This window comes from Ceratina calcarata, unplaced genomic scaffold (genome assembly GCF_001652005.2).
Source record: "Ceratina calcarata isolate Rehan_Ccalc_2016 unplaced genomic scaffold, ASM165200v1 scaffold235.2, whole genome shotgun sequence".
Classification (NCBI taxonomy): domain Eukaryota; kingdom Metazoa; phylum Arthropoda; class Insecta; order Hymenoptera; family Apidae; genus Ceratina; species Ceratina calcarata.
The window spans coordinates 612,688-638,712 of NW_017145399.1; the positions used below are offsets into that span (position 1 = coordinate 612,688).

The 26,025-nt window shown below is 40.0% G+C and overlaps 4 protein-coding genes across 6 annotated transcripts; 2 read left to right on the forward strand and 2 right to left on the reverse strand.

Annotated features, from left to right (window-relative positions):
- The first annotated feature begins 1,916 nt into the window (after positions 1-1,916).
- On the forward strand, positions 1,917-4,214 carry OXA1L (OXA1L mitochondrial inner membrane protein). The gene is made up of 8 exons (XM_018020776.2): positions 1,917-2,123; positions 2,209-2,590; positions 2,649-2,729; positions 2,811-3,131; positions 3,191-3,270; positions 3,346-3,615; positions 3,700-3,871; positions 3,955-4,214. The coding sequence occupies exons 1-8, from the start codon at positions 2,061-2,063 to the stop codon at positions 4,098-4,100; spliced, it is 1,515 nt and encodes a 504-aa protein (XP_017876265.1). The 5' UTR covers positions 1,917-2,060; the 3' UTR covers positions 4,101-4,214.
- A 118-nt stretch (positions 4,215-4,332) lies between these two features.
- Positions 4,333-5,171, reverse strand: galla-2 (MIP18 family protein galla-2). Its single transcript, XM_018020777.2, has 3 exons — positions 4,958-5,171; positions 4,819-4,898; positions 4,333-4,753 (listed from the first exon to the last, which is right to left on the reverse strand). The coding sequence occupies exons 1-3, from the start codon at positions 5,076-5,078 to the stop codon at positions 4,484-4,486; spliced, it is 471 nt and encodes a 156-aa protein (XP_017876266.1). The 5' UTR covers positions 5,079-5,171; the 3' UTR covers positions 4,333-4,483.
- A 55-nt stretch (positions 5,172-5,226) lies between these two features.
- Positions 5,227-12,327, forward strand: l(2)k09022 (HEAT repeat containing 1 homolog l(2)k09022). Of its 2 annotated transcripts, XM_018020794.2 has the most exons (8): positions 5,228-5,391; positions 5,478-5,626; positions 5,719-5,733; positions 6,643-10,370; positions 10,514-10,831; positions 10,959-11,413; positions 11,553-12,003; positions 12,108-12,327. In XM_018020794.2, the coding sequence occupies exons 2-8, from the start codon at positions 5,485-5,487 to the stop codon at positions 12,276-12,278; spliced, it is 5,280 nt and encodes a 1,759-aa protein (XP_017876283.1). In that variant the 5' UTR covers positions 5,228-5,391; positions 5,478-5,484; the 3' UTR covers positions 12,279-12,327. The 2 variants fall into 2 exon arrangements, with proteins under 2 accessions (XP_017876281.1, XP_017876283.1); XM_018020792.2 differs by having other exon boundaries at positions 5,227-5,391; positions 5,719-10,370.
- Positions 12,328-12,329: 2 nt separating this feature from the next.
- On the reverse strand, positions 12,330-25,598 carry LOC108622731 (uncharacterized). 2 transcript variants are annotated; one of them, XM_018020798.2, is made up of 5 exons: positions 22,940-25,598; positions 20,732-20,867; positions 14,877-15,059; positions 13,065-13,149; positions 12,330-12,976 (listed from the first exon to the last, which is right to left on the reverse strand). In XM_018020798.2, exons 2-5 carry the CDS (start codon positions 20,769-20,771, stop codon positions 12,907-12,909), a joined length of 378 nt encoding a protein of 125 aa, XP_017876287.1. In that variant the 5' UTR covers positions 20,772-20,867; positions 22,940-25,598; the 3' UTR covers positions 12,330-12,906. The 2 variants fall into 2 exon arrangements, with proteins under 2 accessions (XP_017876287.1, XP_017876286.1); XM_018020797.2 differs by having other exon boundaries at positions 20,732-20,933; positions 22,940-25,596.
- Positions 25,599-26,025: the final 427 nt, after the last annotated feature.

The following is a 26,025-nucleotide window of genomic DNA, read 5'->3' on the forward strand; positions in this document are numbered from 1 at the left end:
GTAGTCATGTTATAAGAGTAAAACTCGACGACAATTAATGAAGCAGCGATGCTGTAAATAATGAATACACGGCTTCTTTTCTATCGCTCGGTCTAGTCCAAGTATTATGGTCTTCATCAAGATTACCGTCGAAAACGACGAAAATTCCGTTCAAGGGTTTTATCGGCGCGATCAAAGGGATCGCGATACGACGTTGACACGAGGACCGTACCCGGTGTCGTCTCTCTCCTGTGACAGCTTCACTATCTTGTCCCTTTCGGTTTCGGGGGACGGTCGATCCCATTATCTCCTCTCGCTCCGGCTGACCTGTTACCCAGGCGTAAAGTGGTCAATCCTGTCCAAGTGTCCAGGAAGCGATCTTCGATCTTCTGCACGATCGACGCTAGATTTTCGGAGTACCTCAGGGAAAAGCCCTAGGCCTCTGTTCCGTTGTCTCTCTCGTACAAATTTCGAAGTTTGTAGAGTCACGTAAGTCGGATAACGATTAGCGAGAACTTGAAGGGGTTCGAAAGACTACACGTTGTATTCTCGTTAGGCCTAATAATCACCGCGAGTCCAGCCGTTCTGGCGACTATATCAAAGCAATATTGAAAGCAAGTCGGATAAATAATTTGACCGGCGTCTAATTGAACGTTGCGGACTCGCGTTCACCGGCGGATGGGGATAACAACGTGGCGGTCTGTTGCACCATCCATGAGGCGAGTCGTTACCGAATTATTTCGTGAAGAAATTGACAACCGGTGCCAAAAGCCGGGCCGGTTAGGGACTTCTGCTGACAATGTGAATCTGTAATTAGAACCGCGCCGTCTTTTCACGATCCCCCGTTCTTTTTTTCGTTCTGTTTTTGTTCATACGAAATCTCTCGCAGCCATGTATTATCGTTTTGAATCAACAAAGAGGAGGAGAGAGAGTGAGAGAGAGAGGGCCGATCCACGGACGGATAACGCAACCTGATTGAAAAGGGGCTACGTCGTGCTACGTGGTCAAGAGGTGGACGGAGGGAGGGCCAGAGACGAAACCGAAGAGGGACTTAAATAGTAGGTCTGTCTTAATAACCCCGGTCCCAAGCCGTAAACTGAATGTCATTGCGGCAGATTCGATCATAGCGAGTCGTCGGCACTGACAGCGTAATGCTAGTGTTCTGTTAGCGAGGCACCTCGAATCTCTCGAGCTCGTGAAAGAGCAGAAAATTCTCTGCAGTTGATTAACGAAATACCATCCTCTTTTTCTAACTCGATCTTTATGAAATTTGCAAATTATCGTAAAGACGAAATTCCTTTTAAATTCCTAGCTTCTCCCATATATTTATTTCAAATTTTCAATACGAAGCTTCAGTATTTTTTACATTTTATTTCTATATAAGACATTGAGAATTTTGGCAATTGATTATTCGACACTGTGAAATTTAAAATTGTGGAAAAACAAGATTTAAATCGGTTGAATATGGTGTCTTTGAACTGAGTGTTACGAACCTGGTTAGTTTTACTATTTTCAGACTGAATTGTTTGAATCATCTATTTTTAGCCTGAATAATTTCAAATTCAAATACTCTTTATATTTACCACAACGTGAAAATGTAATAAATTTTCAAATTGAACTCGCAGAGTCATCTACAGAATTTTGGCAATTGATTATTCGACACTGTGAAATTTAAAATTGTGGAAAAACAAGATTTAAATCGGTTGAATATGGTGTCTTTGAACTGAGTGTTACGAACCTGGTTAGTTTTACTATTTTCAGACTGAATTGTTTGAATCATCTATTTTTAGCCTGAATAATTTCAAATTCAAATACTCTTTATATTTACCACAACGTGAAAATGTAATAAATTTTCAAATTGAACTCGCAGAGTCATCTACAGTGTGGCGAGTCAATTATGAAGCGCGAGAGCATTTATTTAGAACAGTAGTAGTGTCCCAATACTGGTAGTCTGCGTAACAGTGCAAATGTGTACCGGACAGTACCGGAATGCAAACGTGCACACGAGACAGAAGATTTAATATTTCATGCTTGTTTTATCGTAATATAGAATCGATTATTGTTAGTGCACAGATAAAAACATGTTGCCACGATTACCTGTACATATTGGACGAAAGTTGTTAAACAAAACTCTAAGCATTCAGGTAAAATAGTCATTCTCATAAGGTTATAACCTGGATATTTAATATAATTAAAATATCTTAATGTTGCAAATTCGAACTTATTTAGAAAATAACGGAATGCCAGTTCAGTCGCTTGGCGTGTAACTCAATGAAAGGTCCTTTAAAAAAGGATCTTTTATTCAATATTCATGATAATTCGAAAGTTTGCGGATTCTGCCTCGTACGATACGAAAGTACAGTTAATACAACGGTGAAGGAAAGCATAGCAAGAACATCTAGTTCAAGTCCAGTATCAAGTACACCAGCATCGAGTACACCAGTATCGAGTACACCAGTATCGAGTACACCAGTATCGAGTACACCAGTATCGAGTACACCAGCATCGAGTGCACCAGCATCGAGTACACCAGCATCGAGTGCACCAGCATCGAGTTCACCAGTATCAAGTACACCAACATCAACTACTCCTGTCTCAAATACAGCCTCAGGTATTAACATCATATTTGATTTACTCTGCTCTTTTATAAATCTGTGTTTTATCTTTAGATTCAGCAACATTGCAAACGCAAGAAGTAGCTGCTACTAGTACTGCTACACCAGCGCAGGATCTCTTAAATGAAATACCAGGTAATGTAACAAAATATTAGTACAAAAGGTACCATAATATTTCACATGTAAATTAAATATGTAATTCTATATTTCGCACAGATCCACCTGTACCGATACCTGAACAAATAGTAGAAGCTATTAAACTAAGTGCAAATGGTGAACCTACGTTTGAGAGTTTAGGATTAGGTGGGTGGGGCCCTGTTGGGCTTCTACAGTGGTATTTTGAATGGCTGCACGTAACCTTTGATATGCCATGGTGGGCAGCAATTGTAGCAACTTCGGTACTTATAAAAATTATAACGTTTCCACTCACCTTGGATGTGCAGAAGAACAATGCTAAACTGCAGAACGTTTTACCACAAATGGTCCAGATACAGACCAAACTGACTGAGGCGAGGAATGCTGGAAATGTAGAAGAAGGTATGACTTAGATAACAATTAATTAAACAAAAGAAATGCATTGTATTTACATTTTTCAGCCGCGTTATATGCTTATGAATTACAAACATTGTTAAAGAATAACGAGGTTAAAATTATGCCAACGTCGAATTTTATAAGGGTATGTAGATTATGCGTGCAACAGTGTTGAAAATTTTAAATGATCAAGCACGTCTGTTTCTGTGTCTTTTAACAGTTAGGCGTTCATGTACCAATATTTATTGCTTTAAGAGGAATGACCAATCTACCCGTGGAAAGTTTAAAACACGGTGGAATATATTGGTTTACGGATTTAACTGTACCTGATCCGTATTATATTTTACCCTTATGCACTTCTGTATCAATGTTTTTTGTTGCCGAATATGCAATGAAGAACGCGAGTTCAGCGAAAATATCTCCAATACTAAAATATCTTATGAGGGGATTGCCTATCATTTCATTCTTGTTTGGAATGAGGTTTCCTGGCGTAAGTAACAGTGTTTGCGTTCAAACGTTGAAATATTTGAATCGGCTATAGATCGAAATATTAAAATAACGGTTCACATTTCAGGCAGTTTTGTGCCATTGGGTCACTTCGAACTTCATAACCATAGCACAAAATGAAGCATTGAAAAAAGAGAAAGTAAAAAAGTATTTCAATATTCCGGCTTACATAAAACATCCGGAAATGGTGACATCTGATATCAACAAAAAGAAATCCTTCTCCGAATCATTCAACGATTGTAAATACGAGACATATTTATATTCGAAATGCAACGCAATTTTCAAGTGAGCGATATTAATTTTTCACAATTGTTTTTTTCAGCTTGGGCGAACATGAAATTGTCTAACAAGCTGGCGCAACATGCACGCGCGGATAGGATACAATTTAATCGGGCTGGTAAAGGTCTGGTACAGAAGACATACAAATTCAACCCGAAAGCGACGACGATGTCAGCAGTAAAAAAATGACATTCTCTGTAAAACATTTTGTAGATACAATTTATCTATTTAATTAGTTGTAAAAACCTTACTATAAGAATTCAGAGTTGAATAATAAATGTCAACTTATTTTTCAACAATCAACAAGATCAACAAATTGTTAATGTTCTAACAGTGTTTCATTTTTATCCCACCGAGAATGTTTTCTTATTTTTAATCAGAATATTCTGACATTAGGTGAATAAAAATAAAATACCCGGAGTATTCAATTCACTGACATTTAAAACAATTTATAAATCACATACTAATGCACATCGTGAATTATCACTCACTAAGGTCAGGTGAGTCACACTGTCCCTTTTATCATATGTCAATAAAGTCTATAATATATTATAAAAATTGTAATATTACTGTTAAGACTTCATCCTGACGCACTGGTTAACAACCTCAAGTAGATGGCTGTTTTCAAGTGCTGCTGCTATTCTTTCCTTATCAGCCAATTGTTTATTTACAGCTGTCTCTGACATATGAGTGCCTGGTGTGATTTCTACATTAACTTTAAATCTTGAAGGCAAAACACGTAATAATTGCACTCTAATTGATAAACCGATTAAAGTTGCCATACTGCAGTGTGGTATTGTTGGAGTAAACATTACACGGACTGTATTTGCCTTGTTATCGATCTGGAATAAAATATTATCAATTATTCGCACCTGAATACTTACAATTGATATACAGTGGACATTACCTCGATTAAACTTTGTTCTACCACGTTCAATTCTTCTAATGTCAAAGGATGTTCGGGATCATTGATATTTCTGATCAAATCTGTAAATTATATTTCATAAATAAACGTTTTAAAAGGTTAACGCACGGTCGAGACGTACCAAAAATTTCCCGAGCGTCGAATTCATCTACAATGTCCTCATCCTCATCGTTCGCAGTGACTTCCCTTTCGTCCGCTTTTCTGTACAATCTTGGATTAATATTTTCCAATGTACTATTCATTTTCTTCGTTAGAAAACACTTTACACGCTTATTTACAAAATTAGATCCGTTGCGCACGTTGCGCACTGTCGCAGTTGTCGCACTAGCACTGGCAGCGAGGCTCGTTGCGCAGTGGCTGCGCGAGCTGCGCGATGCGCCTAACCAACACGTGGTCTTTTTTATTCGTAGAACGTCGAGCACGTGTCCACTTCTTTACTTTGTTGAACAAATTAGAATACTCCAAACATACAATATTTTAAAAATAAAATTATTAACACTCGAGCAAGTGAATATTATTTCATAGAGTATATTCATTTCGATAATAGAAAATACGGTAAGATTGTTACGCTGAAAGGTTGGAGAAGTACACTGTGTGTTAGCATTTCTTATAATGGAATGTAAATAATTTTGTTTTTACAGCTACAAAATGACTACGTCTCTTGCGGAACAGTTGAAGAAACTAAGAACTCCACAAACGGAAATTTTGCTACAAGATAAGAAACGTGCTAGCTTATTATTCGATCCTAAGGAAGCTGCTAATTTAGACAGGGAAACAGTTCTAAACATAGGTATTTAATTCCCAATTTCATTTAAAATCTAAAAAGTTTGTCTAATAACTTGCTTTTAACAATACCTAATGCAATGTTCCTCATTCTTTCAGGACAAGATGGATTGCGTGAGTTAACTAAATTATCAGGCCTCTTTGTAGAATTTGAAAAAACCCTATTTGCACAAAGTTCATTGACTCTAGAGCGTGCTGTACAAGACTTTAAAGTTAACAAAAGGTTGGATGCGGGAATTGAGAAGTTTCTTATTCTCTTATCTCCTTATTTCTTAATCAACGTTGCCCACAAGGCGCTCGAATGGTTAATACACAGATTTCGTATACACGAATTTAACAGAGACCAGTTTTTAATTTTGATATTACCCTATCACGAGACCCGCATGTTTGTCCGAGCGTTGCAGTTGTTAGATTTATCAGACGAAAACGATAAGTGGCATTGGTTAAAACCTCTTCAGAAAGCCGGTGTTCCGTTAGCCTCGGTCACGTTGATTAATCGTCTCAGTACGGACAACGCGCTTCTGAAATTGATTTGCGGCCACGTAGCCCTCGCTACTAGAATTTACGGGGATCGTGCTTCTTCTTTAAGTACTTTGTATGCGTTCTACACTACCTCGGTATTAGGGATTATCGAGCGATTACCAACTATTTCCGAAGTACAAATGGGTTACATGTTGCCGACCATATTAAAAGGCATGGAGTGCCCCGTGTCTGATTTCGCAGCCAGCAGTTACATGATCTTGGCGAAGCTGATGTCCAAAGTAAAATTAAAAGACGAAACTACGGAGAAATTGCTCCTAAAGATGTTTAAGAAAACGCATCTGAAAGAAGAAGCGTTGCTCTTACTATTCTTCTTGTACAACGCGCCTGTCCATCGACTCACTACGGTCTCACGAAACCTAGCTACTCGGTTATCTGAACTGTCCTGGTTCATCGAGCTCGCAATCAATATTCAATCGCCTAATATGAATACGTTAAGGTTCATCGTACCATTGGTGCAAACTAGTTGTCGCATCATTTTAGAAGACCCAACGGGAACGGAGCGAACACAGAGGATGGTTAATGAAATATTGACGAGAATGAGATTGGACGATTATGGGGTAGACTTAATTTTAGCGAACATGTTAGAGAAGGAATTCCTTTCGAGCAGTATGTCGAAAGAAGCGCAAGATTTCCTGATAAAGTTATATTTTACACTGGAGAAAACATATCCAGAGAGATTCGACGATTATTTAAAAAAATTGATGAAACGTAGCGAGTCGGACGAGAACGCAAAGTCGGCTCTGCAATTCGTAACGTCCTGGTATTCTGGAGCCAGAGACACACAGGACGTCGTCGGTATTCTCGACAAATTGATACATGTCAGTCCGGAACAGAGGATCATTGCATTGCAAACATTGGCGAAAAACGATGTGAATATTGCTGAAAGTTTTCAAGAAATGATGACAAACACGATACTGTCCAGATTCACCGACAGCGAGGTAGACGTGATCAATGCCGTACTCTCGATACCAACGACACGCTTAACGACTCTACTGCCAACAGACGTACTAATCGATGAACTGAAGATACTCTTGTCGACTTGTCATACCTCTAGTCGAAAGCTGTTGGCCAAACCAGCGTTGAAAATTCTGCTGGAGCTCTGCGAGGTCGGGGACGATACTAGCGTTTTCATCACGTCGCTGCCATATCTGTTCCCCAACGACAACGCGGATGTTGATATCGCGATGGAAGTGTTAAAATCAAATTTTGCCAGGAACAATGCCTACATGCAAAGCGTGAGAAATGATTTAGGGAAATCACCGAACGCTGGAGCTATTTCATCAGCATCGTTCCATAATATATTGAATTGGCAACTGCTGCCTCCAACAGATAGCATATTGAGAGCCATGAAACAACAGATTGCGCACGGGGATGCTGCCTCGATGTTTTTCAATCTGATTTTATTAGGATCCGTGTGCAGGGTGCCTGTCGGATCACTGAAGCCGGAAGTCGGTCGAGAAGTAATCGAAATGGCCACAGAAATGATCAAGAAGTATCCTCAAGTAAAGGCGCTGCAGAACTGCAACAACATCACCGGAGATAATATTCATTTCGCGATCGAATTGACTTCCCAAGGAGTTCTGCCTCTGCAAGTGGGCACCTACGTTTTAGAAATGGTGCACAGGCGGCTAGACCTGAAGTCGAACCCGACGATGGACTTCGAGAACAATGAACACCGCAGTAATTTGATTCTGAGACTCCTCGAGATGTTCTTCGATGGGATCGGGAACAAATACTGGTCCAAACATTATTCCCGTTGCCTTCAGATATTTTTCCAAAGACATTTTTCCACATTGAAAGATCTCATTCGCTTCCTTTCTCAATTGTACTTGAAACCGGTGAAGGTACAAACATCCTTCCACTGCTTGAAGATCACTCAGGTATTATTGAAACAGTGTAAGTCGATACAATGGGCATTTCAAGATCAAGTTTTCGTCACGAATTTGTTGCTCTCGTTATCTAGAGAAAACAACGAGTGTCGAACAACGGCTTTAAATGTTCTCCAGGAAATTATCGCCGCTGCCGAATCGACAACGATAGATCCTTTCTCAACTTTATTAAAAGAACTAGCTAACAGAAGTGCAGAAATATCTCTGGATCCTGATCAGTTGTCGTTGTCCCTTTACGTTTTACTGTCACCCGATCCGGACGTGAGCGGTCAATTGGAATCAAGTCTCCGAAAGAATCTCCAGAAAGTGCGGCTACAATTGTTCGAGTTCATCATGGATCCGGATACCCCGTTACACATCAAGTCGCAGCTTCTAGAGGTTCTTACTTACGTGAACGGTCCCACGATACTCGAACAATTGGCTCCCTTTGGATTGGAACTCATACAAACTCTTCTGTGGATGAATGCCGGACGTAAGTCTGCGGGAAACGCGTTAAAGAATCTACTACAGAGATTCAACAGCGCGACCGTACAGGCTCTCACCTCCCAGCCAGTGTGGCAATTGTTCGAAACTGGTATAGAAGAGTACAGAATTGAAATAGTAACAGAAAATGGGGTTCAACACTCGCCGAGCGTCATTCTCTTGAAGCAAATAGACAACACTTTCTTCGAGAGCGCTGGGAAGGTGTCCAACGATCTTCAGAAGAAAATCCTATCTAAACTGGTGGACGTGGTCACTAATTGCGAAATGGCGAACGTAATCTCTACAGCCAACAGAGCGATCAGGAAAATTCACGTACACGCGCAGCTAATAGTAGATGAATTACTGATAATGCAGAATTTGAAGAATCAAGTTGAGCCAAGCGACGACAAAATTAAAAATAGAAGGCGACTCAGTCATATTCGTTCTCTGCCCGATCCAACGATCATTTACAAACGGGAATGGAAACGCGGTGTGACTCTCTTAGAATTCGTCCAACGAGCCGACAACATCGAACACGAGGAATTGCTCTATCCGATTCTGTTTGATTTACTGAAGACTTGCCTCAGCTTTGAGGAGCAAGGCCCCATAGGATACACCAATCAATTATTACTGTCGACGATTCATCGATTGGCAGTGAAGAAACTACCGATTCGCGACGCGCATTCGCAAGTGGATTTGATCACTCAATGCATCAGGACCTCGAGAAACCCGCAGACTCATCATCACGCTTTACTGGTCCTCGTGGAGCTGCTGAAGATCGTCGACGTACGCTGCGCTCTTTACACCATCATGCCCATCTTCACGTTCATGGGCAGCTCGGTGGTTCGCCAAGACGACGCCTATTCCATCCAAATTATTTCCAAGACCATCGAGACCGTGGTTCCCATAATAAACGCGGCCGAGAACGAAACTCACGCTTGCGAGGTCCTCAGGACTTTCATCGTCTCGCTACCAGACATTCCCGAACACAGAAGAACGCCTCTGTTCGTGAAATTATTACAATTGCTCGACAATCATTTTCATCTGTACTTCTTGCTGAGTTTCGAGAGTCACGTTATGTCGAGAACCATGCGAATCACGAATCAGAAACATTCTGAACAGCGGTTGGAATTCGCTCTGCAAGTATGTCAGGAGTTTCCGTCGACGAGACTTATTCAAGTTTGCGTGAAACTGGCACAATTCATGAGAGAACTGCCTGTTGACTTAGAAGACGAAGAAGGAAGAAAGTCGTCGATGTCTTTTAAGTACAAACATGTATTCGACGTCGCAAATGCTACCCCGAAACAGTTGAGACATTACAAGTACACCTTAGTTCAATTTCTCAGCAATCTATTATCGTCGCCCGAATTCATAAATAGAGTCGCCGAACTCGATTCCGATCAAGTTACTAAAACCGTACCATACTATGATCAATTAATCGTCGAATTGACCGTTTTGATACAAAGCACATCCAAAAATGCCGATCGGTACCAAGGAAAGCCGATTGTTAAATATTGGAAAGTACTTCTTCATCACTTGTACGATGTTTTGGATTTGGTGAACAATTTGCTACCAAATCAAGTATTCTTGGTCAGCGTCAAGCGCCTCATAGAACACGAATTATTGACTGTGAAAAGGAAAGTGTTGGAGCTTCTAAACACGCGTCTTCAGCAACGAAAATTCAGCGAAGAGGATCACGAAGATTTGTTGGGTTTGATCGAATCATTGTTAAACGTGATGCAAGCAAAAGCGAAACCCGAATCGCAGGAACAAGAGATCGTCCAACAAACCGTCCTAATTACTTTGAAATTACTTGCCAAATTATTGGCTACCGAACATCCCACAGTGTTTAAACCAGTGAGTATAAAAACGAATTATGGTATTTTTTATGTTCACGTGGCAAGTTAAAAATATTTATCGTTTCGTATTTCGTAAAAATTATTGATCTTGCGATTTCATATATGAGCCGATGAAAATAGTCTTTTGGATTTTTGTTATAGATACTGGAAATGGCAACCGAATTTCTGAAGACAAAAGAGGGACCGGTGTTGAGTAGCGCTGCAATTTGCGTCGCTGAATTGTGTAGTTCTATGCGGATTCATGCGATACACTCGCTGAACAAATTCGTACCAGCGATTCTAGACTTGCTAAAAAATCATTGCGACCAAAGCGTACCGGACATGATCGTAGTTAGTACAGTCAGTGCATTACAGAAGATCGTCGAGTCCGTGGGCAACTTCTTATCTTTGTATCTGGACCAATTACTGTTTGAACTGGCGAGATTGAATTCTTTATACACGGACACGGAAAATCCAAAGGTATCTAAAAATCTTATTTCATTCATACTTCGTGATACAACTCTCAGCGTTGATCTTTTGACGATTTTCTTTAAATCACAAAAGCTTGAGAACATTTTTTTTACGTTTTACGAATCTGCTTTCACAGATCGGTGTCGTGGTATCACGATTGAACGCTACAACTCAAAAACTTTCTACCTGCATACCCTTGAGAGTATTACTACCGGCGGTGAACAGAACGTACACGACGTTACTCGCGAAGAAGACGTATAACTGTATTCCGGCATTGATGTCTGTTCTCGCGGAGTCGTTCGGTAGTGTACAACCAGCTGATCTGAACGCGGCCATACCCGAGTTGGGAACGTTTTTCCTCAAGGTTTTTCAATTTCGCGAGGACATTTCTACCAGTGACGATGGCATGGAGTTGGACGAATCAGAATTGGCGACGAAGGACGTGGTGCTCGTAGAGGAGAGCGCCAGCAAAGCGTTGGTCTCGTTAGTGTTAAAGCTAAGCGAAGCCACGTTTAGACCGCTTTATTACAAACTTTATGATTGGGCCGCTAGGAATCCGCAGCACAAGCAGCGAAGCATTACATTCTATAGGTTCGTTGATTAAATTAATTAATTATTCAATCCTTTGTAGAACCGGAAATTTGCGTGTTGCTTTTCTCATTAAGTTTTTTAATTTTTAACTGAATATAAATGATATTTATATTATAGTCAACCGTGATTATTTGTATAGACTTTCAGCCAATATAGCGGAGTGTCTGAAATCTCTTTTCGTACTCTTCGCTGGCCATTTCCTGAAACATGCAGCGGTATTGTTGAGTAGTAACAATCCAGCGATGACGGAAGAACCTCAGGAAATGACTTTGCCGGACGAGACGAGCAAAATCGAGTTAGTAGAAGCTATTCTATTGACTCTTTGCCGCGTGTTCAGTTACGATGCGCACAATTTCGTGAACCAGGAGCGGTTCGAAATATTGGCTCAGCCGATCGTAGATCAGTTGGAGAACACGATGGGCTCTAAGGAGAGTTACGACAAAAGGGCGGAAGAACTAGTGGTTCCATGCATTGCAGCTTTTGCCAGCGCCATTCCGGACGACACTCTGCACAAGCAACTGGTATACCAGACGTTGTTGAAGACCAGACATTCGAAACCGTACATTAGGAGTGCCGCGCTGAACGCATTGGTAAGTGGAGAAATTTATTTTTTATTCATATTCCATGTAGATCCGACGAATTCGTGATTTTAAATATTTTTCGATCAGTTGAATAATCATTTCAATCGACGCAGGTTCAAATCGTAAGAAAACTCGGCGAAGATTTCATGCCGCTTCTGCCAGAAACTATACCGTTCTTGGCAGAATTGTTAGAAGACGAGGACGAAGCTACGGAGAAGTATGCACAGAACGCGGTACGCACTCTCGAAGAAATTCTTGGTGAACCGTTACAGAAATATTTTTAATCAAACTCCATTAATTATTGTTGGATAAATAAAACAATAGTAATTCTTATATCTGTGTTCAATGTCCCTTTAAATCGCATCGCAATCAGAAAAGTACATATAAGAAAACATCCGTTTATTTCTTTTTAGCCACAATTTGGACGAAATATAGAATATATTATTTTCTTACATTATAATACATTATCGTAAGTGTATGTGTCTGTCTGTTCGTGTAAATGTGAGTAGATCGTGGCAGCACTATGTAGTACGCAGTAAGTAGGCGCCTCGGTTTTCCTAATTATTGACAATAGCGATGGTTAATTAACGAGCGGCGACGAACGCATTTATAGTCTTTTCTTCGAGATTAACTTGATCGCGTATCGAGAAACAATGCTTGTTGAATCGCGCTTTTTCACTGGAGAACGTGCCAACACAGAAATCGACCAAGAATCCTTTAACAGTCTCGGCGACGATTCATTCGCGAGAATGTTCATGAAAGACGGACGAGGCCTTTAAAATTTTAGGCGGTCCTCATCCCAGAGATCCGTTTCGTTTTTGAAGAGATCATCCTCGTAGGAAAAAAATGCAACTCAGGCCATCTCGTTAACGCTTTCTTTTGGCTGGCATCGTGAATTCGACTCTCCGCGAATCATACCTGCGGCACTTCCGCCGCGTTCCGCAAAGACATTTCCTCCCCCTGTTCCATTGACGGAACTTTCCTATAAAAGAATTGTCATACGATAAAGTCAATACACGATAAAGGTCAACACAAAAGAGAAGTAAAGGAAGTTGGTGAACTTTACTCACCGTTTCCTGTATTGGAAGATAATGTAGACGATGATGGCATTCCCGACGAACAGCAGGGCAATTAAGACTGTCGGCAAAACGACGTCTGAAACATTAAAAGCGTTGATTAGAGTGGAAATATTGCGCGGCGCGTGCACATTTTCGTTTTCCTTGTCCGATTCGCTGGCGAGCAGTTCACGCCTTCGAGTACGCGTGGCACAGTGTACTTTGTACCTACGCGATCTAACAAGTTGCCGTTCGCGTATGTTTCCGCGGTCTGATTATCTCCTCAATGGGTCGTGCTAAATTAATAAGAACATTGTATTTTTCACAGTTGTTGAGTCATCGTCATTTTACTCGAGCAACTGGCATGTAGAGTTAAGGATCAATGATCAAGCTGGTCGAAGTCGGTTTTAATTCTATCGAACAATCAGACTGTTATGTTTGGGTGAAGAAGTTCAGATGAATTACTGGATCGTATTATACAGAAAAAATGCTTAAATGTATGACACTCCAGTTTTTTCGTCACTTGATGCATTATGGAATAAAAATTTTATATGGGCATAGAATGTACGGAAGTCGTCATAAGTGATTATCATATCTTTTTTTAATTCAAAAAATTAAGATGCAATTACGACTTTTCTATCATCGTTAGTCATTTCACGGTCAAGTTCAATATTAATAATATTCTAACAGAAAAAAGATTAATGCGTTGGATATGCAGATTGATAGGTAGATATTACCTGGATAAATTACTTTCTCGCACTTTAGACGGTCTTGAAAATTAATCCATACAACGCACACTACCGTTAAACGAGTGTGTAAACATGTTTTTACCATCTGTCGTAGAAAACAATCTGCTTATACTTGCAGATCAATTACGATCAAATCGGAAATATAAACATAAATGTAATAAAGAGAATTGTAATAAACAATTTATTTCCGATTTAATAACTGGCTTTGTTTCTGATAATTCCATTCGCCTTTCTCTGTTCTTAAAATTAAATTCTGCGAACGCTAAAAATGCAATGAACGTAAACAATGATAAGACGTATCAAGTGTTCAATGTGTGTATAATTCATTATCTTGAAACAACATTAATTCAAACGAGACAAGGCCAATGGACTGAAATATCTCTATTAATTATTCCACAATATTGTTGATCAAACTAGATTAAGAAACTAGAATTTTCCACATTTCAGCGGCTTATCACGTTGAACTCTTAACAGACACTAAATATATATTGTATTACATTCATACAAGATACTTTTAAGAGTCGTAAAATTAATTTGATAATTCCAGGTCGCGTCACTGCCGTTCAGAACCCATCATTGAGTTAAAGAAATATTGCATGTTACGAGAAACTATTATACACGTTGTGTAACAGATATCCTGATAATAATTTTGAACTTCAATTCATTTCTGTTACGTAACAATTATGTGCAGGCAGCATAGCAGAAAAAATATTGCGATGAGAAAACTTAACTACACGTGACACGTTATCAGAGACTTGACCTTCGTCTCATCGTTTACACTTCAGTCTTTCAATTCTTTCGTTATTTTTTAAAATTACAGTCGGCACGGGCCCGTTCAACGAGGATGGTAATCACAAAAATCACTACAAATAATCAAATATATACACGGAAAAAACAGCTTCGACCAGCTTTCCTCTTGCCGCATTTTTCCAGACGTAATTTTCAAAGACGCCGAAGAAATATCGTTAAATTTATAGTTTACAGACGATTGTAAGTCCTATGAACCGAACGAGATTTTCAACGATTCAGCGGATTTCTTGCTAGGAGAAGAATTCGTAAAAGTGTTTAGTTCACTGACCTACGACGTAGTCCGTTTGCTTCATCATGGCCGATTGTGTCGAATCCATAATGTTTCCGTTACTGACTGCGACTGCGTTCTCACCCCGTCCGATTCTAACCCCCGAGCCGTATACGTTGTCCCCAGAAAGGCTAGACAACCGACGATGGTCTTCTTCCGTCTTGAGGATCAACGACGACGTGGCTATGGAAAAAAGACATTAATCACGAACTTGTTTCACAAAATTGTATTTCAAAATCGTTTCGAAACGGTTGTCGAATATTGTAGTATTAGTTTTTACAGAGTTTATAGTCAGAAATGGGATCATACTCGATCTCTGATATTATTCTTCAGTACGATGAATTATTTAAACTCGAAGTTTGCATGAATGTAGATATATCAATTTTGAAGGGCATGTGAATCCTAATTTGAGTAAACGTTATGAAAGCAACGGGAGATATGAAATTTATCAGTGGATGTTGACACGGGCATGAAAGTGATTGATAAAATAACTGATAAGGGGGGACTCGAAGTATGAGAGTGATACGCGCAACACATAACGCTCTGCTAGCACTTCGGACATTCGTGCCGGTTTCATCAAAATATTTCAAAAACTTTTTTAATCAGTAAACTCTCGTTGAAAATAGGAAATATACGACGACTCATACTCGTTGCTTAATTAAAATTTGGGTCGAGTGCTTAGACGGAAACTAATGAGGCTCTGTAATAATAAATGTCCCTTGAATAATAAAAATTGATGAAACATAGAATAATTTTTTAGACAAAAAATAATGAGAATAAGGAATAAGTACTCATTCGAAATAAAAAATTTGTGAACAAAAATTATATAGCGGTACATATTTAATGTTCGTTTTTTTCTTTTTTGTAAAAGACGTAAACACACGTTTTACGACGGCGCTCCTTTGTAAGCATTGAGTACAGAAAGACAAACAGCCGGGTCTCGACCGGCTTCTTGTTCTCAGAGGCAAGGCAGAGAAAGAACGGCGTGATCACGAACGGAGAACGCGCCCCTCAATAATATCGTAGGCCAGGCCACATTAGAACGTGGCCAAGGCCTATAAAACACGTTTACGATCGCGTCGATCGCCGTTTCTTTCTTCGTGCACTCTCGCGGGATCCTTTCAACCGCCCGTAGGATTAACACCCATCGGTTGAGATTTATACATTTCTGTGAAGCAACTCGTAGCCACCATATCTCAAACGGCGAAAGCCGGTCAAGGAAAAGAATATTCGAGGTTTTTCTTTCAGAAAATCTCATCCTCAGAATATTTATATACGTGAATATTTATGAGTTATTCGCGTTACTGAATGCACCGGCTTATATGGAAATACGCGTGCACATCACTCTGGCATTCACAAACGTACAGTGCACATATTTCACTATCAGATTCTCGTGAATGCAATTTTTAAACAGAACCACACCGAAAATAGCATCAAAACGTGAACGATTGAGAATTACCAGTGACTAATGGTCCCCTTCCACAATTTAGAATTTAGATTGTTGACTAGGAAACGGCTGATTCGATTCACACGCGAACGCTTTCTACACGTTATTCGTATGGAACAGATCCAGCGCTCGCTATAAGTACAAATGTACACTGTTTCCACGGAGACACGCGTACTTATCAAATCACAGCGGCGACCAAACCGCGAGTTTACGCGTCCCTGGCACGATCACGATAAGCCCCAAGTTAACATGTGTTATATTACCGCGAGTAATCTTCCTAAAATGAGAAGTTACAACTTAAGCAACGAATAAACATTTCAAAGCTCTTTCCCTAATATTTCTTCCATTCTTCAATTTCATTGCGTTTACTCGTTGCATTTTATAATTTGTTTACAGAGATCGAGTTCGATAAGAATTGATATGAGAAAACACAAATAAACTCGAAGTAGATATTGCGAAGTATTTTGCATAATCATAGTCTTTCATGTTTGGTAACCCCCAACGTATGGTTAATTGCAGTGTAAATACTTGTACTTTTGTTTATTTTTACAAAATAATTATTTAGTAATTATAACAGTAATTCGCTCGTTTATGTGAAGCTAATTGCTGATAAGAAGACTATGAAATACTGCAACGGTCGTGAACACACGAGATGTGGCAGCGTTTAATAATTTAATGACTCATGGAAATGATACAATGCGAAGCTACGGATCGAGTCGTGCAAAGTCCACTGGAATGACTCGGTAACATAGTCACGATTGACATTAAAAAAAAAAAGAGCAAAAGAAATAGTAGAGAAAAAACGGGTACATAATTGCATAAAATCGTCTAGTCCCTTTTGAGCGATTCAATTGAATTTGACATTACGCAACGAAACGTCGCCAATAATAGAAATGATATCGATGTAATTTGTTTTTTATTGTATCTGAAATTAATTCTGTAATCATTAATTTCAATGATAAAAATGATACCGATGTCATTAGTTCTTTATTGTATCTTAAATTAATTCTGTAATCAGTAGGTACTCTTGAGATTATTCGTTTCAAGTCGTATAATCGTAATAACATTTTACGTAATTTAGATTTTTAATGTCGCTGAAATTTAAAAGCTTCATAATTCTTAATTAATAAATACGGATCTAGTCTAGTCCAATTTGATTTATCGAGAGACATTTCTCTGCGACTATCGAACACGCTATATTCGTCACATTACTCTGCAATTAAATGAATAACTGCTAACTCTTATTTAATGATTACGTGATTAAGACTAAATTTGAAAAATAGAAATCGATCTATATTCTATGCATTATCATCGTATGATCCGCTATCGTACGACCTTTCAACTTTCAACTTTAATCTGGGCGAACTATCGATTATTGACATATGTTGATACAATTCTCTCTCTGGATGCCTTCGTATGTATACATACGTACTATATATGCAAACACGATATTACACATATCTCTTTCATTTTATTTTAATTCACGTGAACACGTATACAGTGTAGAAATTATTACGGTAGACGATATCCAATTAGATTTCAGTCAGTTATTTCCATATTTCGATCCAATATTTCATACATGAAGAACATGCATGTATGCATTTTCTTGTTCAAACATCCACCCGATCTTTCATTAGCCAACAACAACGTCTTTCCAGGACAAACACAATTTGGTTTATTAATAATCAACGAAATTGCATCGTTGCACGGTAAAGCTCTAAATTGGAAATGGTTGCTACTATAGATATTATGCAAGCTTTTCTGCGATTTGACCATTGACACATCGGAGGAGGGATTCCGATCATCCGATGATCGAACGATCCTTTTATCATCAATGAACTATCTCTATGTGTATACATAATATTTTAAAGGAAAATATAGATGAGCTGATCCATCACGTGCTATTTGATATACCAACGATTTCGCAATATTTCTTTTAATTTTTACAAACGCGTGAGACGATGCTTGCAAAGTTTTTAGACGTTGCACTAGTTTCTATTAGAAGTAAATGTGTATTATGTGAACAAATAAAGGTACATACCTACACGATACCGTACAAAGATTGCCGGAGAGATACAGTTCGTCAAAGTGCAAACACTGACTCTTATCACGAACCAGTCGATCGAATTTTGCGATTGGAACGATTGAAACTTCGATTCAAGTTGTCGAAAGTTTTGGACAGTCGAGCGGATTCCTCGAGGCGCTCGGACGGACTGAAACCGGTATGTTTCGAGTGTGTACTTGGATACAGCGAGCGTAAGGGTCTCTTCAGTGATCGTTCAATCAACCGCAATTGTCGCTAACCCTCTAACTTAGTTAATCCTTGAGAGCGACCGACAGACCGCGACCGGTCGTGGTCGTGATGCCACTTGTCAGGGCCGAACGGCATTTCCTGCAGTGCGCGACGCGGAATCGTTTCAAGGAACGTTACCGAGCACGGTGAATTCCTTTTAGCATAGTTCGTCCCGGGAATCGAACTAAATCGAAGGCGGAAATGGGAACTTTAATCTTGAAGAAACGTCGAGCAAATAAATTGCTTCCAGCTATTTTTCAAAGTTTACATCTTCTATAGAATCTCTCTCAGACCTCCCGTGAGGTATCTATCTATTCCTGGAAAAGTTTGTAACTTCTGCTTCGCCCTGGAGACTGAATAAAAAAAGTTGTAAAACTTTTTGTCGTGCTGTTTGGCAGATAAAGTTATATAAAGATCAGGTTTGCGACCAAAGATAGAAGTGAATAATTTATTGAATTAAAACAACGTGCAAAAACCTGGCGTGAAGTTTAAAATAGATTTGAGAAGGATAAAATTTCTAATACAATTTTTTATCTTAATATAAAACGATTAATAAAACAATCTGCTAATAATATCCAAATTGCATTTGCAAAGAAAGAAATTACGTAATCTTCTATATCGCAATATTCTCGACGGTTCAAATTGGAGGTGAATGGCAGGTTGATCTTTTACATTTCATTAATCAATTCTCTTTAAAATGAAAGTTCAGATTGTTCTTCAAATTAATTCGTACTTTACTAAATTTTTACTTTTCCTCTATTTCCTCTTATCCTCGTTACTTTGCCAATCGAAATAACATCGCAAATGACACTTGAGTGACGCAAAACGTGAAGTCACCTGGCTTCGAACGCGGTAAAGTGTCAAACGTCAATCGTGGGACAGGCGAGGATAGACGGATTTATGATCGGAAGCTGTGGAGAAGGAAGAAAGGTTGCGTCATTATGGTTCGCAAGATGCTTAAATTTAGCAGCTCTCGGAAAACTCTCGTAAGCCGTTGAGCAGGATGCGGGTTGGACGTGTATATAAAAGCAACAGAATCTAGAACGGAGTTTTCGATACGTTGCACCAGTCACGTATGCCGTTGCCCGATCGTGAGAGAAAGAAGCTCGAACCGAAGAAAACCGCAAGGTCGATCACGTGCACAAGAGGCTGATGGAAACCGTGAATAAAAAGACAGGAAACAATGTCGGATGGAAAAGCTTCCGCTCCCAAGAGATCGAACGAGGCTAATGGACCGGCGAACTTAGCATTCGACCGGATTGGAAATAGAATCTTCGATAGATATACTGAACGAGATATTCTTATTCAGACGGTTTCCCGAAGATTTTCGTCAATAAAAGAATGAGCAATGCTTTCGAATAATGGACACTAATTGATAAAAGCTGTGGGGGAGTAATTACGATCGCGAACAATTGATCAAAGTTATATAAGAACCGAGCCTGAACAATTTTTCTTGTCGAGTCAGAACGAATTATCCCAGACTGTCAAACGGAATTCCCGTGCATTATGTGCAACGTAGGCTGAAAATAATTCTACTGAATGGAATTTCGTGATCGTGGCGATTATCGCCATCGTTTCTCGTCCATTAATAATGAACAGATTCTGTTAATTTTTCCTGTCCTTTTTTTCTTTCTTTCAGATAAATCGACGCGAGATACGTAGTGTTGCGTACGATTACTATTTTAACGTAACGACTATTATAGTGACATAACGTAATGTCATTCGCACACGCGGCGTCGTTTCGGTCGGATGCGACATATGTATATGATTCTACGTGACCACATTTGATGACAGGCCTTACTGTTAGTATGCGATATAAATAATTTGATTAATATGACCGCTGCGTGGACACTAACACGTGAGCGTGAGAACTATGAAATCCTATCGTTCAAAGATATGTATAACGAAGTAAAACGAAATGATGGAGAGTTTCCATTTGTACGAACAAATTGATTTAAACGAAGCTTTCGCTTTTTCCTTAACTTTTAATACTTTGACATGAGATTAATATAAAATGAATATTCTAAATGATGTATCAGAGTAATTCTCAAATTCGATATTGTTTAGGAATTTTGTACGTATGATTTAAAAGCACAGTATCTCCGGGACACTCACTTATCAGGCTTCTGAAGGCGTCCGCGAATATTTGTATCATGATGAAGAGGTGGGCTCCACACGTCTGTCCTCCCGTAAAACCGATTTATGTCTGGCCACGCGCTGTCAGCTGCTACTCGCCACCATAACGCGTCTCCTGCACGTCACTTTTGTTTTAAAAAAGTCGAGGGAAGCTCCTGCTGCCTCCTCGAACTGGAAACTACTGTCTCAAGTACTTTAACACCAGTGGGCCCGCTGCACAACGTCTTTTCTCTCTCCCCCTTCTCTCTCGATCAGCGATTTTTCTTTTATTTCTCTTCTTTACCTATACGATCGCCTTTCTTCAACTACTCCTCGTTAAACATCACTGTCCGAAAATTTGTGGAAGGAATTCGGCCAATCGATCGACCAATAGTCATTAAGTCGGTCAGGGAGACAGGGAATTTAGCTAGGCAAGTAACGAGTCGATATATTTGAAATCGATTCACTAACTAGTCACCTAAGAAAACAAACTTTTCGCCCTGTCTCCAGCGTCTCGGATTGTTGAAAACTTTCAGACCGTCGTGCCAAGTTAAACAGTCTCCAACGAACGGAGCACGTAGTTTGGAAACACAGTACATAGTACGCTTCCACTTGTTTTTAATGACAATTGCTCTTTCTTTACCGAACGCACGTTGGTCACAACACTCGATCGAATCAAGTTTTAGTTTTCCTCGAAAAAGAATAAATGAACTCGAGGTTCGGGGATCGTACAAAAATTGAAAAGACCGAGACTTTCTGTCACGTCGAAGAAAAAGACGCGTCCGTGGCTTGGGACGACTCACGGCAACGATAACAGCTGCCAATAGAAAACTCACGGAGTGCGCGGAAGAGACGTACTGAACGAGATCGCCGCTATTCCATCGGTTTTATCATCGACGAGGAGCGGGTAGCGTGAGCGCGGGACGACGACGACGACGACGCGACGCGACGTCTCCGTTACTCCGTTCGCTCCCGATCACCGATGCCTGTTGACCTCTTGAGCACCGAACACGTCGAAGAAAAGAATGATACGGATCGGAAAAGCGAGATGAGCAAACAGGAGCGCCCGGTTGTTATCTCTTATCGGTGCCGTCTTCGTGGTGGTGCACCACGCTTTGTACAGATATCCCCACCACCTTTTCCCCTCTCTACTTTCGTAGCTACTTCTACGCACGATCATCGGAGCTTTTTAAATTTTAGGAAATGCCAATTAGCTGTTTCATGGTTGATTCGTTGTATGTGAGACGTCATATTTTTATAAGCAAACATTTTGTTAGCGTTTAATATTATTCATTTTAAAAGAATGAATTATTCATAAGCAATTTGTTTTTTAAATTCTACTTATAATTTTTACATAACGAGTATAATGTTTTGAAACTGCTTTTAAGATTAATGAATTTATCTATGTTTTACTTGATAGTTATATAAAAATCATTATGTTCGGCTAATTTGTGACCATGGCTTACGAACAGAAGAATGGCGGTCAGCTGTGACAAATATTACTCGAGCACGAAGTATCATAAATACGTATAAGCGGGGCTTTGAGAACGATGATGACGACCCTGAGTTCACGATGCCACATGGACTATCCTTATCCCCTCTTTTCTGAATGTTCTTTGTGACTCCGCTCCAAGAAACGGTTCTTTTCCCAACAGTACGACTCTTGGGTGTCCCATTAAAATATTATAGTTGTAACAAAGAAATTCGACTTACGCTACAGACTCAAATCTTGGAATTTCTTGTTGACAAAATTAAACAATACAAAACCGGATTTCTATTTTAAACAGCTGGCTTTAATATTTCTTCTACAACTTCCGTGTTAGTTTTATTTCATTCCCAGCACGTGTTTCTCGTGGTTAAAATCGACCTTGTTGCGCCACGAATTGCGTCAACTTGCCATCATGAATTCAAAGAAGAAAAGAGAAGAACGAGAGAGAGAGAGAGAGAGAGTGGGAGAGATCAAAAAAGAAACACTAAAGAAAGGACATGTCTCCCTTCGATTCTGTTGCTTCTCTCTTTTCTCTACGCCTACGCCAATCTAACACTGTGCAATGCAATAAGCATACATTTATAATACGCAATCTTTTTATACATTTACCCACTGTTACGTTTTGTTCGCAATCTCATTACGTATTTACATGTATATAGCATAGAATTTGCGCGAGCAAAAAAACATTCTCTGGCGTCTTGTAAGAAAATTTGCAATACCTGCGTCTGCGTGCTGCTGTGTCTGACCAAACGTGTCCTATTTTACTTTCGAGTCGCTGTTGGTTGCGCGCTCTTCTATAGTGTGCTTCTCGATCCAATTGTAGATCGATACTTCCGATTGACAATTTGTAGTATCTAAGAATTTTCAATGGCTTCCTACAAGCTTGAAATACGTCCTTTACTTTCTACCTAATAAATATATATTGATAGATACTCTTCGTGATTCAAGGACTGAGTTGAACTCTATCCAGATTTAATTTACTCTTTGGCTACTCGACGATCATCCTTAAAAATACGCCCGTAAGAATATCTTTCTATCTACAAAGCTTCTTATTGGATTCGCCCATCGACGTCTGTCATTATATCCAATTCTCTTCAATGTAATTTTTTTTTTATTTGATAATGTGTACGTATATAGCGTCTTCATAAATATTTTTTATTCGTCCATAGAATGATTTCGAACGTAATAATCATTCAATAATTTCATCATCGAGCCTGGGGTCAATTTTTCGATGCCACTGCCAATCCTATTTTTCTTGGCAACGCGACTGAGATTGAAGCGAGAGGTGAAATTCTTGACGATATTTCTCTAGCTCTCGGTAGGCGGTTCAACTTCATCGAAGCGAAACCAATTTAGAACTATACGATTTCAGTTTCTCGAAACGTGGTTTCCCCGCCTTCACTGACAACGGGTACAAAGATCACGTCTGTCTCGGCTCTGGATGTATGCGTACGTGTGCGCACACATAGCAAGAGGCCCCGGGGGCGAATTCTTCGATGTCTTCGAAGCTCGACCGGTGGGTCCAGGATTATATTCGACCGTATCGAACAAAAGAAATAGATCAGACTCGCGAGCGTGTCTGCGAAACGCGCACTCGGCCTTCGGGACCAAATTCTTCCCTTTACTCTAACGACTCTCCTTGGAGCCGCGACACAGTGTTCATCGGGCAGGACGAACTGGATTCGAGGATCTCAAGATTCGTTTTCCTTAGAACCGGGCGTTTGTTCCTCTTCTCCTCACGGTACCGCGCGTGCGTCGTTGAGCGTAATCGCGAGGCGTGCGTACGTGAACGTGAAAGTCGGTGACACGAGCTCTCCATTGATAAAAAGCGAATAACGATAAGACGTGCAAGTGTCGCGTGCGTGGTCCCACTACTATCAGAAACTCCGGCGACGACTAGACACGACCGAACGTTCCCGCTTAGCAAACGCTTCCCACCGATTCCCACCACCCTCGCGTCACGAATGGATCCGGGGAAACACCTCTACTTCAGGTGAGTGGTGAGGGCAAGCCAACGGAGACGGAAATAACTGTGTTGGCAAGGATAAACAGAGACAAGCGACATCCCCACCAGGCCCTACGTGCTACCGTAGGCGCGTATATTCCCCTCTTTTGTCCACCGCACCGACTCCCACGCGAATTCCCTCCAGGTTGAAAACAAGCTGTCCTCTTTCGATTCGATGAACGTTCTTCATTTGTACGACTATCGCATACAGCTTCCTCGACATTGCTATTTTTAGTTTTTTTTTTTCGAGGGAGGGCCGTTGTTCCCTTTCGTTCCCCTTTGGTGACTCGATCGGAGTTATTGATTTTTTCAGAGATTTATTCCTCACGTCATTCTCAGTATCAAGACCACTTTGCGCGATTTTCCTCATTTATGGCTCTCACGAGATACCCTCATTGACGTGGACACATTTTACTTCGATAGGACTTAAATCGATTTCGATCCATTAGTTTGGAATTATATAAATAAGGTACATCTCATTTTAAATTCTATGTATGCATACTCGTTAAATCAATCATTTGTGTACCATCGTTAGGAATGAGAATGTAATCTGTATTGCGCCAGTCTTCAGTATTATTCGACGCGTCGTTAATATTAATTACAGCCCCGTTTAAAATTCTACATCGGTAAACGTAATTGATGGCTGAAAGAACACAAGACGCTAATATAAAAAAATTTACTCATGTTTCTGACCGATCGGGAACGATATCTGGTATTTTCTACTGAACCTGATCGATAAATTTGCCTTTTAAATGTAAAACCTCATCGATATTATTTTTTCATACCGTTCAATTTAAATAAACGCGTGTTTTCTGACGCAAATGAAAAATGTGTAAAAACTCGTTTACAGATTATGAAAATCGGTTGAATTTAACGTTTCAAAGTTCAACTCGGATACTCGGCTCGCAGCTGTTCTCGAAGTTGAACATGTGCAGCCGCGAAAGTTGTTTTATTTCGTCCGCCTCTAAAATTATCTCCGCGCGGAAGGAGATTAGGTATAGTTATAGCAGCCGGTTGGGAGGCGCGAGATGAAGGGGCGATCATCCCTTCCACGTCCCTTGGTATCTACTACCACGTTCGTATCAGCACCCCACCGTTAGGACAAAAAACGAGTTGGTTATGTTTCTCCTTTCTCGTTCCTCATTTCTCCTTCGTGAATTTATCCCACCGTCCGAAACGGTGAGCGTATCCACGTACACTTGTAAAGTTTGAATTATATATTCATTCAAAACCCACTCTGCAAGTGTTCGTGCGACGTTAGCAGGAAATTTGGAAAGTTCCCCTTGCGTCGAACAACGCGTTACAATTGGAGCGCGTTCGGCGCGGGAAATCCAGCGACAATTTAATCGTACGAGGCACGCTGCGTCGCGCATTATCCGCTTCGCGGATAGAAAAATTCAGATTCGCTCTCTGAACATTATTATAAATGCGCGTGGCAGCAATTTGCTCGGTGAATTGAAAATGGGACGTATTCATCATTCATCGTTCGAATAGCCTCCGCTCGCGAGAGATCAAATCCACGGACAACGCGCCCTTTGTCTTTCCTCTAATAACTGGCAGATTGTTCGGTTTCAAGTTTTGCCCCGAGAAAGTTCGCGGACAATAGGCATTTTTGTTTCCCACTTGACGAACTGCTACGAACAGATTGGAAATAATAATGTGCACAATTCTAATTAACTATTGTCGAGATATTAACAAAGATTTTCCTCAATTATTAAAACGAAATGGAAAATCGATCTGCCCTTAAGGATGTATTGGCTATACAGTTAATACCAAAAGTTTATGTACCTTAGTAAAACG

Bases quoted from the DNA above. Each gene is read 5' to 3' on its own strand.
- OXA1L (XM_018020776.2), top strand. From the start codon at position 2,061: ATGTTGCCACGATTACCTGTACATATTGGACGAAAGTTGTTAAACAAA. The intron at 2,730-2,810 runs GTAATGTAACAA...TATTTCGCACAG, and splicing joins TCTCTTAAATGAAATACCAG to ATCCACCTGTACCGATACCT. The intron at 3,271-3,345 runs GTATGTAGATTA...GTCTTTTAACAG, and splicing joins CAACGTCGAATTTTATAAGG to TTAGGCGTTCATGTACCAAT.
- galla-2 (XM_018020777.2), bottom strand. From the start codon at position 5,078: ATGAATAGTACATTGGAAAATATTAATCCAAGATTGTACAGAAAAGCG. The intron at 4,899-4,957 runs GTACGTCTCGAC...TATAATTTACAG, and splicing joins CGACGCTCGGGAAATTTTTG to ATTTGATCAGAAATATCAAT. The intron at 4,754-4,818 runs GTAATGTCCACT...ATTTTATTCCAG, and splicing joins TAGAACAAAGTTTAATCGAG to ATCGATAACAAGGCAAATAC.
- LOC108622731 (XM_018020798.2), bottom strand. From the start codon at position 20,771: ATGATACAAATATTCGCGGACGCCTTCAGAAGCCTGATAA. The intron at 15,060-20,731 runs GTGAGTGTCCCG...TTTTTTCCATAG, and splicing joins CGCCTTCAGAAGCCTGATAA to CCACGTCGTCGTTGATCCTC. The intron at 12,977-13,064 runs GTGAGTAAAGTT...ATTCTTTTATAG, and splicing joins ATCTTCCAATACAGGAAACG to GAAAGTTCCGTCAATGGAAC.